Raw genomic sequence first — 14,915 nt, 5'->3', positions numbered from 1 at the left:
ATACTCTAAGGGCCAAACCGCCAATTATGTCGCCCTCTATCGCTCAGTGATGAGGAAAAAAAAAACAAGGGCCTTAACCCGTTTCCAAAATAACCTTCGTAAGTTAATATTTCGAGTTACTCTGTATAATCAGCTGAATGTGCTATCTTTTCAATTAGTTATTTTCATTGAGATTCAGTTACGATCATAAATTACGTAGGATATGATTATCTTCTGGCGAATATTTGAAGTAAATTCTGTTTGAGTTCTCCGTCCGGCTACTGTGCTCCATCATCTTTGCAGGCGTTGCTATGAAAGGCTTTATTCTTCATCAGGACCATATTCTTCATACCGAGTGTGAGGTGCTATGTTCATATAGTATGTCTCTCTTCTTTTATGCCGACAGAAGCAAGGTTCCAACCGGAAAACGACAGGAGAAACATCTTCCATTATCAGAGAAATAAATCCTACGTTAAGAATAGGAAATGCTGGGGAAGGAGAGGTTTGGGATGCGTAAGGTGGGTGTCAACAAGATCAGCAGAAGGCCGTAGGAGGGAGTAAACAAAGGCTTTGGAAAGAAAGATCTCTCGGCATGGGAGAATGAGGAGGCACGCGAGAAGAAAGTTCATGGTCAGAGTTAGAAGTGCGTCTTCATTACGAGTAGCCTGAAAAATAAGTTGGTGGTAAATAGAGCCCAAAACTTAAGATATTAAGTTGTTTATTCAGGAAGGCTAATTATTATTACAGTATTCTACCGACTAAATACACGAAAAGATATTACCCAAAAAAATCTGTTATTTTTTTTGCTTTTTGCTCTTCTCCATCGCCGCTTCCACCATGGCTTCTCACTTGCATAAATGGGAATTAAATTGGGAATCTAAATCGTTAGCCAGATCAAAATATCTTGATGTTTGGAGGGCAGCGTAAACTTCTTTTTTATTTGGCGAAATTACTTCCTCACTTTCATCTTCGTCGTCACTGCTATTATGACTAGTCCCGGCCACTGCTTCTTCCGACGTAGGTACCGGCATCGCATTGTCGCAAGCCTGGAGATCATCGTCTGGGGCAGTATAATCGTTTGATGCTGTGCGCTGTGCTCCTTCTGCTTTTTTCAAGTATTTTTCAAAATCATCTTTTAAGCCTCTAATCTCTTCCGCGATTTCATCCGCTGCAGCTTCCTGAAGGTATAACGTAACGAATCAACCATAGCCGTGATATTATAGCAGTAGAAGTACTTGTAGGCTAGTTGAATTAATTACCAACCTCGAGAACATTCTCATGATGCGCTATCAAAGGGAATCCAGTAAACTAGTTTAAACTACGAAGTATTGTCGATGCGATGTTTACGAATAGGCACGTAAAAAGGGGCATTATGTCAGTCGCGATATTTTTACTGGACTCCTACTCCCCCTAAATTCCCACTGTGAGGTTTTAGGCGAACTCTTTCTCTCCAAAGTTGCGCTATCATTTACGATTTCACACTTTTGATGGACCACAGTCGAAAGTGCTGATTTTTTTAGCTCCTTATGCCGGTGTAACTAGTTTTGTTGACAAATATGTCGCCGTAGTTCGTATAAACCAATGCCATTTGCTCCTGTGGACCGAGCCGAGGTTCGTAATTTCAAAACATTTCATGTAATCAAAACTTCGTGTAATCGAATAGCGCCATGTATTTAGCATAGGCTTTTCGCTGGGACCGCAATATCACTTCGTATAATCGAAAACTTCGTAAAATCCTGCTTCTTATAATCGAGAGTTTACTGTATTGATCGATTTAAAGTCTTTTCAGTTCTCGGGTGTCTGTCTTGGTAATGAACTCATCTACCTCTCTGCAAACAATTCAATGGAAGACTTTTCTCTTATCATCAATGCTGTCGATATCCACTGGGTTTGAGGTGCTGCAATGATGAAATTGCCTGTCTCCTTCTCTGCCGATTTTCAATATAAATTTGTTATATTCTTTGTACTTTCAACACTACTATTCATTTTACAGTAATGGCGCGACTAATTTTTAGCGCTAACATAAAGAAAATCTTTTCTCTATATTAATGATACTTGGCATAATTTTCTATACAATGGAGAAAGAAACATGAAAACTATATGAGGTTAAGGTACATGCTTTAGGATATCATATTTGGGAATTTGTGCAAGTGAACCTATACTTCATCTAAATAACTTGAGAAAACGTGTGTTGTAGGAAAAAAATGAGTATGGATAAATACGTTTCTCCCTGTATTTCCCTGATAATAGAAGATGCTTCTCTAGCTTTTCTCCGGTAGGAACCTTGCTCCTGTTGGTATAAAAGAAAAGAGACTTATTATATAAACAGGGAACCTCACTCCTGGCATCAATGGCATTGATGATGAATAAAAAGTCTTCCATTTTAATGTCGGCAAAGATGATGGAGCTCGGCAGCTGGACAGAAAATCCAAAAAGAATTTACCTCAAACATTCGCCAGTAGAAAATCATATCCTACATAATTTATGATCATAACTGAATCATAATGAAAATAACTAATTATAAAGATCGTACATTAAAATGACAATACGGGAGTAACTACGAATATTAACCTACGAAGGTTATTTTTGAATTTGTATCTATATCTGTGATTTTTAACGATCTTTCGTAGCATAAAATCAATAACAAAGAGTTTTTTTTTTCAATTCTATCTTAAATAGCCCCTGAAAATGTTAAAAAAGGCCATTAAAGACAGAAAAATGGTGGATTGACTTCGTTTAATCGAGAGTTTACTGTGGTTCAAAAAATAAAATATGCAACTCTTGAGATCGTTTACTTCATCTTTTACATTGACACGGTACATTTTCAGTCCCATAAAATTCAATTCTGTGTCATTAGTTCCAAGGGCCCTGAAATATTGCTGGCACAACGGTGGACGACTGGAAAGAAACAGGCAGAAAGTGCAGTGCACAGTGGCCATCTTGAAAATCAAATTTGAATAACAACAAACTCCATAGCATAATTAGTTTAAAAACTGAATATTCATTTAGAGACAGTACTGCATGTGGACATTTGGTTCAACCTATGCCACCTTGTTCGGCTGCATTTATGTGATGAATAAAAAATTAAACTTTGTTTTTCCACAGAATATATTTATAATTACACGACCATGGTTTCGACGCTCCGCGTCATTCTCAAGCCTTGAGAATGACGCGGAGCGTCGAAACCATGGTCGTGTAATTATAAATATATTCTGTGGAAAAACAAAGTTTAATTTTTTATTCATCATGAGTAAGTTCCACTCAGTAACGCCTCAAACCATCAACTGCATTTATGTGTGTGTGGGGAGAGTGTTCTCAGAGTGTTACTGCAGTAGCTACAGATTTATGGCCTGAATGCATCCACTCCTTAGCAGCTAGAATGAGCACTGAGTCATTTCTTGGAGCATTCTTTGTGCTTTTTTTCATTTATATATTGATATTAAATCCAAAAACGGTACATAAGACCTTTTACATAGGATTTGTGAACAAATGGTTAAATAATAAAGTGTAATTAGAAACAACAACAAAAAACATGAATTAAATAAACTCAGATATCATGTAATACTTCAGTTGTGTGAATGCCTCAAATACTTCCAGGGCAGAGGGGAAAGTATGCAGTTTATGGCATCCCAATTAGCTTTGTTCCAAGCGTGAACAGTTCTGGGGGGAATAGGGAGCCTGGTTGCACAGCATGGGGGAGAGAAGAGTTCGAACTCAAAGAATTCATTGTCGGTTAGGAAAATGTTTCTGCCAGTGCATGCACTTTGTAAATGACGAGAGGCGAGAGCAAGGTCCAAATTTGCCAAGTTCCTTGTTGGATTTAAATTGCACTGCAGCAGGCCTAAACCCTTTACGAAGTGGTCAAGGAAAAATTCATCCTGAGTGCCATTTGGGACTCCATCGTCAACAGTCCTCGAGTCTATGGATAAATTAAAGTCACCAACTAATATCACATTGGGGCTGGGGGCACGGAAGCAGAGTACGGATTAAAAGCACTTTTCAAGAACACTAATGTCACTGTTAGGTGGGTGATAAAAGCAGCCCACAAACCACTCTCCCGCAGTGGAGATATTGTCGGTGGATATGCCTGAGTGCACTTCAATCCATATAATCCTGCACTTATTTTCAAAATCACATCTACGTTTAGAGGAAAAAGAAGAATAGATAGCTATAAACACACCACCTCCTCTAGCACTTTGGTCACGCCGATAAACATTGTGCAAATGTTGTCGTTGAAAAACCAAGTTTACCATCTTCTACTGTGTTATTCAACCATATTTCCGACAATGCAATAATTAATAAGAAAGATAATCCAATAAGAAAGTTTACTCAAATTTGTAACTGTTAACAATACTTGGTTCTTTAAACTCCTCACATTCTGGTAGTAAACGAATATTTGTATATTTAATATATGTAAATGTAATTTGTATATTCCGAACAGAAGTAATAGAACCCATTATTGGTGGCATAACGAAAGTCACATCATTTGATGAGGTTTCTGGATGGCATAATGCGGCAGCATCATGAATCCAGAGTTTTAATGCATGGTTTGAATTTTTTTGCAAAATTGGTGAAAATGATGTTTATTAGTGGTTTGAAATTTGAAAATACCAAAATGACTGAAAAACTTCCAAATTGCAGATAACCTTGATTGTTCTATATAACCTTTTCCCAATACCATTTTATCTTTCATAGTTATTGCAAATATGCCGTTCTGCAAAATGCACTCAGATGCAAAATGAAATATTTATTCTTTATCTGTCTATGCTTTATCCTTTTGAATAATTGTTTATTGGAATTTTCAGAATATTAGTTGAATACTTTTTTGTTTAATTATCCCCTTCTTTATATACTTAACACATTATGGTCCGCACACGTGTTTTTATGTGTTTCCGCCGCCAGAGCTTATGTGCCGATCACGCGTTTTTACGTTTTCATGCAGTGTAGTCTCCTGCTGACCTCTACGGATTTATTTGGAACTATTTCGACCTAGTTCTGGCAGTTCTGGTTTGTTCGTCTTCAGGTAGCTTTACTGTTTGTTTTCGTGAAAGTTTTTCTTATTGACGTCTTTTTTATCGACGTTATAATAGTTTGAACATTTATTGAGGCCTATGGCATATAATATGACCGGCCCCAATGGCTAGTCTAGTTTAAAGGGTGCCGGACCAAGAGGTGTTAATAATATAATTATGCTACCTCATTTTGTAATTTTAAGTATTCATAAGTACCTATTGGTATTTTCAGTTTGCAATTTCTTTTGGAATAGAAGCTTTTGTGCATCTTTTCTGGGCTTCATGATGTAAAATGTTAAAGTGTAAATTTTGAGAAAAAAATTTTGCAATCTTTCTTACTTCCACTTGTAGTGCAGCTTCTGACTGCAGTTTTATTAATCCTGGAATATAAATTTTCCTTTGGAGTCATTTATTTTCAATTAAAAAAATTAAACTGTTGTAACTGCATCTAATTTTAATAATTTTCCATTGTTTAGAAAATGGAGGAGTGGGAAGCAGCGCTGGGCAATCCGCTCAACATCAACCATCGTCATCAAAAGATAGTGATTGCTATGTGAGATGTAAAAGAGATTTAGTTGGTAAACTCAGACAGTTACGCACTGAGCTTCAAGCACTTCAACCTCAGAGTGGTCATTGTAGACTAGAGGTTTCTAGGATGGAAATATTTGAGGTAGGTTCTTAAATTAGTTTAGCAGAAACGGTGTAATTCATTAAAATATTTTGAGGCATTAGCTATTTTTAAGGGGTACCCAAAGACCCAATGACATATTTCATAGTAATTACAGTAGAGCTTCAATTATCTGTTACAATTCTTGCTTTTTCTGAATCTTTTATACCACTCGTTTATTTAATGGTTGTTTTAGCTTGGGCAGGATAAAAAAGCAAAAATTACTATGCAAAAACTTGAATTGACTATTGTTAAAGAAGTTTTTGTAACTTTCGGTCATACCTTTCTACAATGGAAAAATTAGTGTTGGGGCAATGTAGTCATCCTGCAATCTTGCATTTGGATATTTGATGTCGAAATTTGCTACTTTACAGAACCTTATTTTCACTACCCCTCTCTGCACACGAGACATTGTACATACATTTAAATGGCTCATGTAAAAGGGCCTTTATAAAGGGTATATCCTGTTGAATATGGATTTCTGCTATCTGATTTACTTAAAGATCTGGAAAAATATCAATGAAGAGTGAAAAATCATGCTTGGATAATCCACAATACATAATCCACAGCCGGATAATCTGCAGTCTGCTGCCATTAACTTTTAAATTTTATAGGAATTATGATATTCTCTGTATACATTATTTGTGGAATGACAGAAGGTATTTTTATGAATTAAAGTTAATTTTTTTGAAACTATGATTTTGTATGAAAGTAGAGTTACAGCAGACTCCTGATTATCTGGCTGCAGTTTATCCATGCTGCGGCTTATCTTTGCATGAGTTTACACTTAAACGATGTTTTCCACTATCTTAAAAAAAAAATTAATTGGACGCAAAAGCACCAGGATATATGCATTTTAATGCAAGGCTACACCGGGCTTGTTATTTCAATTTTCTTCATGAAAGGGAATATTTTCTTTACTTTTTGACTAGGAATGGTTCAAGTTTACTTAGACATCTGCTTTAGCATGCAGACGACAATAAGTGGCGGTAAAAAAAAATCTCTTGATTAATTTTAGAAGATTCTTTAATGGTTAAGCAATCACAAATTAAGATATATGTTGTGTATAATCTATAACTGTATATTTCACATCGCAAATACGCAATTATTACTGTGGCCTTGCTTTCGGTTGAATATGGCCCAAAGGAACCGGAGATATCGTCGCACTCGGACATATTTACACCGTGACTAGTCAAGGTCAAACTGGAGAGGAAGGGAATAGCAGAAGTGAAGGTAGGGGGGGGAAGTGGAAGCAGAAATAGCATAAGTATAACCAATCACTCGCCTGCATGGACAAATTGCCAAAAGTCCAGGTTTCCTCGAATGGGTGCTGCTCGATGGGGTGATTGCGTGCCCATCACCTTTATAGAAGCTCCGTGTTCATGTTATATAAACATCACGGTGAGGGATTGCGTTAAGTGATAACGGATTCGTGTTGCATACTGGGCAACTTGCACGAGACTTGGCTACGGTTACGCCATTCTTCCCCAGCTTCAGGTTTAACACTGCAGGCTTCTCCATTAATTGTGAAGGGAGATACCCGTTTGTGCTTTAAATTGGTAGAACTAACCTTCCAAGCACTTGAGGTTCTCAATTCTCAATCTGTCACTGAAATACTCTGCCTTAGCCTTAAGCATAGGCCCATTCTTTGGAGTTCCCACTGAACAAAGTTGGCAAAACCACCAGAACAAAGCTTGTACTAACTCTTCAAGTTTTGCATTCCTCTGGCGCTCTTGCTGAAATGGTTTGCCCCCGTGCACCACGGCAGACCTTATCTTCTCTTGGTTTTTTTAAATTCTGAAGAGCAAAGAGGAAGATAAATTATATCTCATGCCCGATTCACTTTTTGACAATAGAACACTCCGGTATTGCTCTTTTATTTTCATTTTATTGCTAGCTAAATGTCTTGACTACACGTTTTTAGGCCATGGTACCTTTCAATCGCCCTCTACTCATGGACGGGCAGGTGTCTGTCGACTGTTAATGGCCAAGGAACAAAAGATCAAGCATTCGTATATATTAATGCCACGATATTTTCACGAAAATGAACTCCATATTTATTGAATGCCAGTTAATCACATGAATTTGAAAGAGAGCACTCCACATTAACTTCATTTCTAAAAGATCGCCTGCAATTACAGAGATTTGGGAGTCATGGCGAAGGTTTACCGGCAATGGAAACTCTCGCTATGGCAAGTGCCAACATCAAAAGGGCCTCGTAAAAAGGGATTTACATGCTAATCATGGGGTGAATTGATGGTTCATCTGCAATCTCTCATAATGGCAGCGGTCTTGCAATAGCCCGTACTCGCTTTAACGCAGTTTCACTGTAGTTGTAATCATATTCTCAGTGAAGAAGTGAATTTCTTGTGAGGTATTTCTCCAAGTCATTTACCACCGAGTTTTATCTCTCTTTGCTGTCATCCTTAGCCAGATTGGAAAGATAACGTTACTGTCGGACATTATTATGCTAAAATTTCGTAGAAGTATATTTCGTACAGTAATAAAAATGTTTAAAGAAAACATTAATATTGGGTGGGAGCGTATGTGGAATCAATGGGCCTAGGGTTCTTGTATAGAAAAAAGATGTCAGTTTCATGTGTAGAGGAGGAGGATAAGGGATACATGTAATCTGTTCACATAAGATGATGATATTTGCATCCATCTCTATGAGGTTATAATTTTGCACAGCTACGTACCTCAACTTAAGCCTCTTAGTATTAAATTGATAAATGAACCGTAAAGTTTCAATTTTATTTTTAGATTATGTGCATTTGCTGGATTTCTAGGGGTTTCGGAGGCATATTTTGTACCCATGAGACAATATAGAGACATAATTGAAAGGCAAGAAAGGGGGCTAGAGCTACTAAGGGTTTTCATGTTCTCACTCTATTCATGATATGTACGAGTCACGAATATTTTAATTACTGTAAGAAGCAAATGGTTCTTCTGCTTCTTCTCGTCCGTGATTTTCTATCTTCAATTGTTTCGATGTTTCCATCGCCTGCTGCTAGACGAGTGTTTAAAGAAAATCATATAAGTCCAATTCAGTTTTGGGCCAGATAACTAATTTTTTTCTAAACATTGGAACAAACTACCATATAAAAAATGACTAGTGTTTAAAAAAGTAAATCAAACATATAGTACCAATTATAATTTTCATACACATCAGCAGAAAGGGCATTATGATTTATGGCGGGGCCATACCACATGGCCCCTAGGAAGTGGAATCGATGTAGGCTGTAATTTTGGGCCAGGCCATACAAAACTTACGGCCGGCCATACATATGGCCCCATTTATCAGGATAGCCCTGCTGGTTGCACAATGATGCTAAGTAGGTATAAATATTATAGGTTTTGTGCATTCCAGTCAGTAGGATGGTGACAATACCACTGAGTGTGTAAAATTGATTGGTGAGACTACCTAATTATAATATGCATTCCATTAGAAGTGAGAGCATTAATACAAGCGACAGTGTACAGAGGAAAATCCGAGTTCAAGGGGTTTTCATGTTGCGCTACTCCAAGGAATATTAATTTTATTGATAAATCAACAACCAAAGTACTTAAAGCTAAAAAATGTGTTAAATAATCATAAAAGGTAATAAATCCATTCCAAAGGTTGGTATCTGCAGTATACATTTAATCAGAATGTAAAAGCAGACAGGTGCAGGTGATGGAAGTACACAAAGTTGACTATACAATGTAAGGAATTTATTACCAAAATATTGACCAAATCTTCTCACATTCTCTATAAATTAATTAAAACTTATCGATGGCAACCCATCCCCCTGATGTAAACAAAAGCCACCATATTTGTTTTACATGGAGTCCTTCTGGTAGCTCACCCCACTTTATACTGCCGGCATCTAAGGTCACCGATTGGCTTACTCTTTACTGCTCAAAAGACCTAATCCTGTGGCAGTAGTACATTTAATTTTTTTTTACACAATTATCAGTTTTTGCATATGGTAATTAATGTTTACTTTAATAGGAATCATATCGATTAATAATGAAGATGAGGCCAAAGGACATGAGGAAACGATTGATGGTGAAGTTCCGAGGTGAAGAGGGTTTAGACTATGGTGGAGTGGCAAGAGAATGGCTGTATCTTCTGTCACATGAAATGCTGAACCCGCAGTATGGCCTATTTCAGTATTCTCGGGAGGACAACTATACTTTACAAATAAATTCTGATAGCAGTGTTAATCCTGTAAGTGATTTTTATTTTCTTATTGGTGTTTTGTTCTATAATATTTTATTTACTGAGAATTTGAATAATGTCACATTTTTGAAACAATGCCTGAGGAACTGTATATTTAAATTTTTATGTAGCTGGTCAAAGTTAATGTGAATTCTAGGTCAGGAATTGCTATGCATATCAGTGAATTTTGAAATTATTATTTCCCTGTATCCAGCTAGAGAATACTAATTTAAAAATAAAGTGTATTATTGTGAAACTTCTGGAGAACAAAAGCTTTGTAGATTACATCTACAATAAAAGCTTGGTATTATGAATGCTCACAATAGCTTGAAAATCGTGTACAATATCAAGCTCACATTAAATCCAAAGGTATCAGAACTAGCTCCATAATTTTCAATTTCATCCATACTTTCACTTTTTTGTATTGCTTATGATGTTACAAAGTGGTTGAGGAGCCATTTTTGTTTTGATTGTATAATTATTGATAATGTAGGGAATTAATCTACCTTAACCCTCTGCAAATTTTGTTCCTTTAAAAGGAGCAAAATTCGCAGAGGAGTACAGCCATTTACCTGTGTCAACACAGATTGTCCTTTCACTCATGAAGCCATTCCTAGGAAAGGGTTACTGTGTTGCCATGGATAACTATTACAATTCTCCAGAATTGATTATATATTCCCATTAGAAACCAGTCCGATGTATTTGGAACCCTGTGGACTTCTAGGAAAGGCATTCCACCAGAACTAAAAAATAAGAAGCTGAAAAAAGGTGATTTTGTGGGGTATCAACGCGGAAAAATTTGTGTCATGAAATGGAGGGATAAAAAAGATGTAGCCTTGATCTCTTCAATCCATACAACGACCAAAATTACTGTTAGCGGGAGGAAAGGTGAGCACATGAAACCAGTAGTAGTTGTTGACTATAATGGAGTGATGGGTGGTGTTGATAGGATGGACCAAAACCTGACGTATTACCCAGTACTAATGGGTGCAAGTACTACAAAAATATTTTTTACCATCTGCTTGATCAGGCAATTTGGAATTCCTACGTGCTCCATAAGAAGAAGAATGGTAGCAAAACACATCTAGAATACAGAATGACATTGGTGTAGGAACTGATAGAGAAATATCACAATGAGACTTTCTGCACAAAAGGGGGTCGTCTGTCGATGAAACCCAGCCCTCTAAGGCTAACGGGACGGCACTTCCCTGAATATATCTCGCCTACAGAAAAGAAGCAAAATCCAGCAAGACAATGTGCCATGTGTTGCTCAAGACAAGACAGAAATAATAAAAAAATCCGGAAGGAAACGAGATTTTATTGCCGAGATTGTGACGTTGGTCTCTTCTGATCCCATGTTTTAGGGATTACCACACTAAGAAGGACTATTAGATATCTTTCCTATTGAAATAAATGAGAAAACAGTTCTCTGTGGCTTAAAATACATAAGCAAATTGAAAAATTTGAAATTAAAAGCTAAATTTTATTCCAAAAAACATTTAAAATTCTGTGTGGAGCTTTTCAAATGGCTTGAATAATTATTTGTTTAAACATTCAATAAAAGCATTAAAAAAAGGGAAAACAAAAGTAATTTGTTATTTTGCATTATGTAATGATGAATACTTTTACTATCTGGAATAAAAAAACCTGCTTTTTTTCCAAAAATATCTTCATAAAAACTCATCAGGCAAAGGGTTAAAAAGATTTAGCTGAAGTCTAAATGTGAATCAGTATAGTGCTACTCAACAAGAACCAAGCAATGGGATGCATGATACAATGTGACATGACCATAAATCCAGGATCATAGTGGAAGTTATTGCATGCCATTAGCAATATTCCTGACACCGATTCTTGTAGTTATGAGTTGCTTACGTGGCAAATATTGGTAAAGGGAGTTGGAATTTGGAATTATTTTCTATTTCAAACTTTTTTTGGGAAGTTGATAATTACTCAGAATTTTATTATTCTTTCCAGCATATGTTTCTCATTTATGTAATGCATGCATCTGTTTTTCTGTTTGGAAGCATTAAAACATGGGGTATGTTCCTAGCATAGGGATGTGTGGCTTATTCAAGAACTGAAAATGTTAATTTTAAAATGGTAATCAAGAGGATATTATTATCATTCAATTTATGTTTTTGTGGGTGAGCTTTTGTGAGATCATGGACACACTCGAAGAGCTTCGTTGACGGGGATGGGGATAGTACCGAAAGAGAGAGCTGGAGTGAACTCAACATTGCCAGATGTGCATAGCCGTCCTTGTTTTGTCACTGAAAACAAGTGAGTATTGGATGTTATTTTGGAACCTGAACCGAAACAATATATAAAATGTATACCTACTCATATGGAGAGGATTGAGGATAATCCCATCACAGAAGTCCAGGACATTGTCTGCTACCCCGCTGAATGCAGTACAGCTTAGGCAAACTTAGGCGAAACATTTTAATGATTGGGGAGTGCAAGGGAATTCATGAAGATGAGGATACGGAAAGAGTGGAAAAAGAAGTAGCATGACTGGTATTTTTTCAAATCATTTACTATGTAACTGACCATTGTGTGGCTTACATATCATCATTATTTCATCATCATCTTCACTCCCATCATTGTCTTCATTTTTGGAGTTACTTTCAGTAAGCTGTATTTATGATTGGCTCCATAATATTGTCCCGAGCTATTTATTTTTTCAAGCTTCCCCTGCTCTTTCTTGGACTTTCTCCAGAGAAAATTGTTCCCTGGTTGTCCTAAAACCTTCTCCTTCTGAAAGTAGCGAAGCACATTAAACACAATTTTCTTCATGTTACTGCAAAGCATCATGTTTACTTTCTTCTCCATATTACCTTCAATTAGCACACTCAGAATATGAGTTATCCAAAAGTAAATATAGAGAGAGAATATAGTTGATGCTGAAGGTAATGGAAAAGATGGAAATAATTGATCCAAAAAGGATATGATAAAAGGATAGGAATGAAAGAATGAGGAAAAGTAGGAAATAAGTTGGGCTTGAATGGAAGAAGAGCACCAAGAGAACGTGCGAGATTTGGCGACACTGCTAGCTGATTAACGATGTTAATGCAATGCAGGTCTGAGAGCGACTGAATTTTATAAGTGCTAGACCATGAATGCTGCACGCTGATTAGCAAAGGGAAAGTCATGTGTCGAGAAATTTTCCCTCCCCTCACTCCCACTTCCTTCAGCCGCACCAGCTCACCCACAAACATAAAGTGAACAGATTCTAATGCTTTTAGGCAAGATGGGTCTGTCAAAAGGGTAAGTCTCGATGGTGTTTTTTTGTTCCAATTTCATTAAGTTTACAAATTATGTTTGTAGTATGTATTTCCTTTAACATCTATCGTAAACTAATTCTCTTCGAAACTTTTCATCTGAGGTCCTATTGTCAATAATTGGTCACCTAAATTTCAGGAGCATTTGAGCTATTTTCACTTCGTGGGTCGAGTGATGGGTATAGCAGTCTTTCATGGTCATCACATTGATGGTGGGTTCACCACACCATTTTACAAAATGATATTAAACAAGCCTATTAATCTTGGAGACATTGAGGGTGTTGACCCTGAATTACATCGGAGTCTGACGTGGATGCTGTAAGTTTCTGAGTGACTACTTTATCTTTTTTATCCATTGGTAGTGTTATAATTAAATGCTATAAAACCTGGATGTTACTCAATTGGAGGGATCATAATATGGGTATTGTGTAAAATCAAAGTGTGTAAACTAAGAGTTGGTGATGAGGAGACATATCTTTTTTTGGATATCCTCTGCTGAGTGAATAAGTCCGAAGAATGGAAATTTAATTGCCCATTAAAAATGGAAGAAAAATATCTCGGAAACTGGTTTTATGATTGTCTTATGTAATTATGAATGGGAAGGAGAACAGGTGTTAACCTGACTAGGGATGGGCAAAGAGTGGCACTTGAAGTTGGGGACTCTTTTCCTTTATGATAATTTTCCCGCAAATTTTAAGTGGCATTTGGAATTCCTCTCTTTGGACTCATTCATTCAGTTTAGTTTGAGTTTATTTATAATCTTATTTCTTCTTGTAACTTTCACTTCTCTATACATTTTGGAATACACTCCAAATGTTCACTTTTTTAAAGAGTGATTGTTGTGACCAGTGCATATTCAACATTGATATCTAGAGGTCCGTGAAAGTGGTTTTATTTTTTGCTAAAATTCGTTTTAAAACCATGTGATTTCGGTGTTATAGAAAATCATGGCGGTGTTATTATTATGCTACAATCTTCCCACATTTATTGGCGTTTATTATTTTATGGTACATGTTTCATGAATACTTATAATTTCATTAAGCATTTTATTAAGCATTTTATATAACATTTAACATAATTTGGATTGTAAAAAAATTCGGATAAAACTAAATGAAAGAAATGGTTTAATTACATTGGTTCAAGGTATATCAATGGTTCAAATATGTAATATAATATGTAGTATAATACGATCCGCAAACAGCAAATTCCCACTACCTCATACGTGTATACTTCGAGAGCCATTCCAGAATTTTTGGATTGTCAAGTTTCTCTACACTAAATAAACCCTTTAAAAATGCTTCTGTAGTAGCAACAACAAGCTCCTCCTTTGCTTTCTTTGACTGAGTGACTGTGTGTTCAAATGATAGCTGTCGTTTTGCAGGTCCCCTTTCTTTCAAACGTTTACGTGTATCACTACTGATGTGCTTTAACAAAGTGTCACATCTTTCAAATTAAAATATTTTATCCCAAACTTTGCATAGTAATACTCTGTCTTTCACTTAAAATCCTTCTCAGCTGAATTCACTTGCCCTGGTATGAACAGTATCACTAGCTTTTGGCATTTTTAAATTCCTATCCTTTGTTCGATATTTATAGCTGGAACTACGATAAAAAAACAGTCCAACCGCAAAACACAACCTATCACGATGGTGTTTTCAAACTGAGTGCCACATGGCTACGGTATAACTATATTACTGTATAACTTATAAATTGGCCGAAATGTTTAATGTCGCGGGTTCCCTTTCGATAACCCTCACCCAGGTGTTGAGGGA

General features: G+C 36.5%; 1 protein-coding gene across 2 annotated transcripts in view; it reads left to right on the top strand.

Moving 5' to 3' along the window:
* LOC124159667 (E3 ubiquitin-protein ligase SMURF1-like) overlaps positions 1 to 14,915 on the top strand; it is a 76,522-nt gene that overhangs the window by 48,116 nt on the left and 13,491 nt on the right. For both annotated transcript variants that reach the window (XM_046535587.1, XM_046535578.1), the window contains exons 10-12: positions 5,468 to 5,661; positions 9,653 to 9,871; positions 13,283 to 13,461. In XM_046535587.1, the coding sequence (XP_046391543.1) occupies positions 5,468 to 5,661; positions 9,653 to 9,871; positions 13,283 to 13,461 (592 nt within the window). The remainder of the gene's footprint in view (positions 1 to 5,467; positions 5,662 to 9,652; positions 9,872 to 13,282; positions 13,462 to 14,915) is intronic.

Source organism: Ischnura elegans, chromosome 1 (assembly GCF_921293095.1).
Source record: "Ischnura elegans chromosome 1, ioIscEleg1.1, whole genome shotgun sequence".
NCBI classification, from domain to species: domain Eukaryota; kingdom Metazoa; phylum Arthropoda; class Insecta; order Odonata; family Coenagrionidae; genus Ischnura; species Ischnura elegans.
This window is presented reverse-complemented; position numbering and strand designations above follow the sequence as displayed.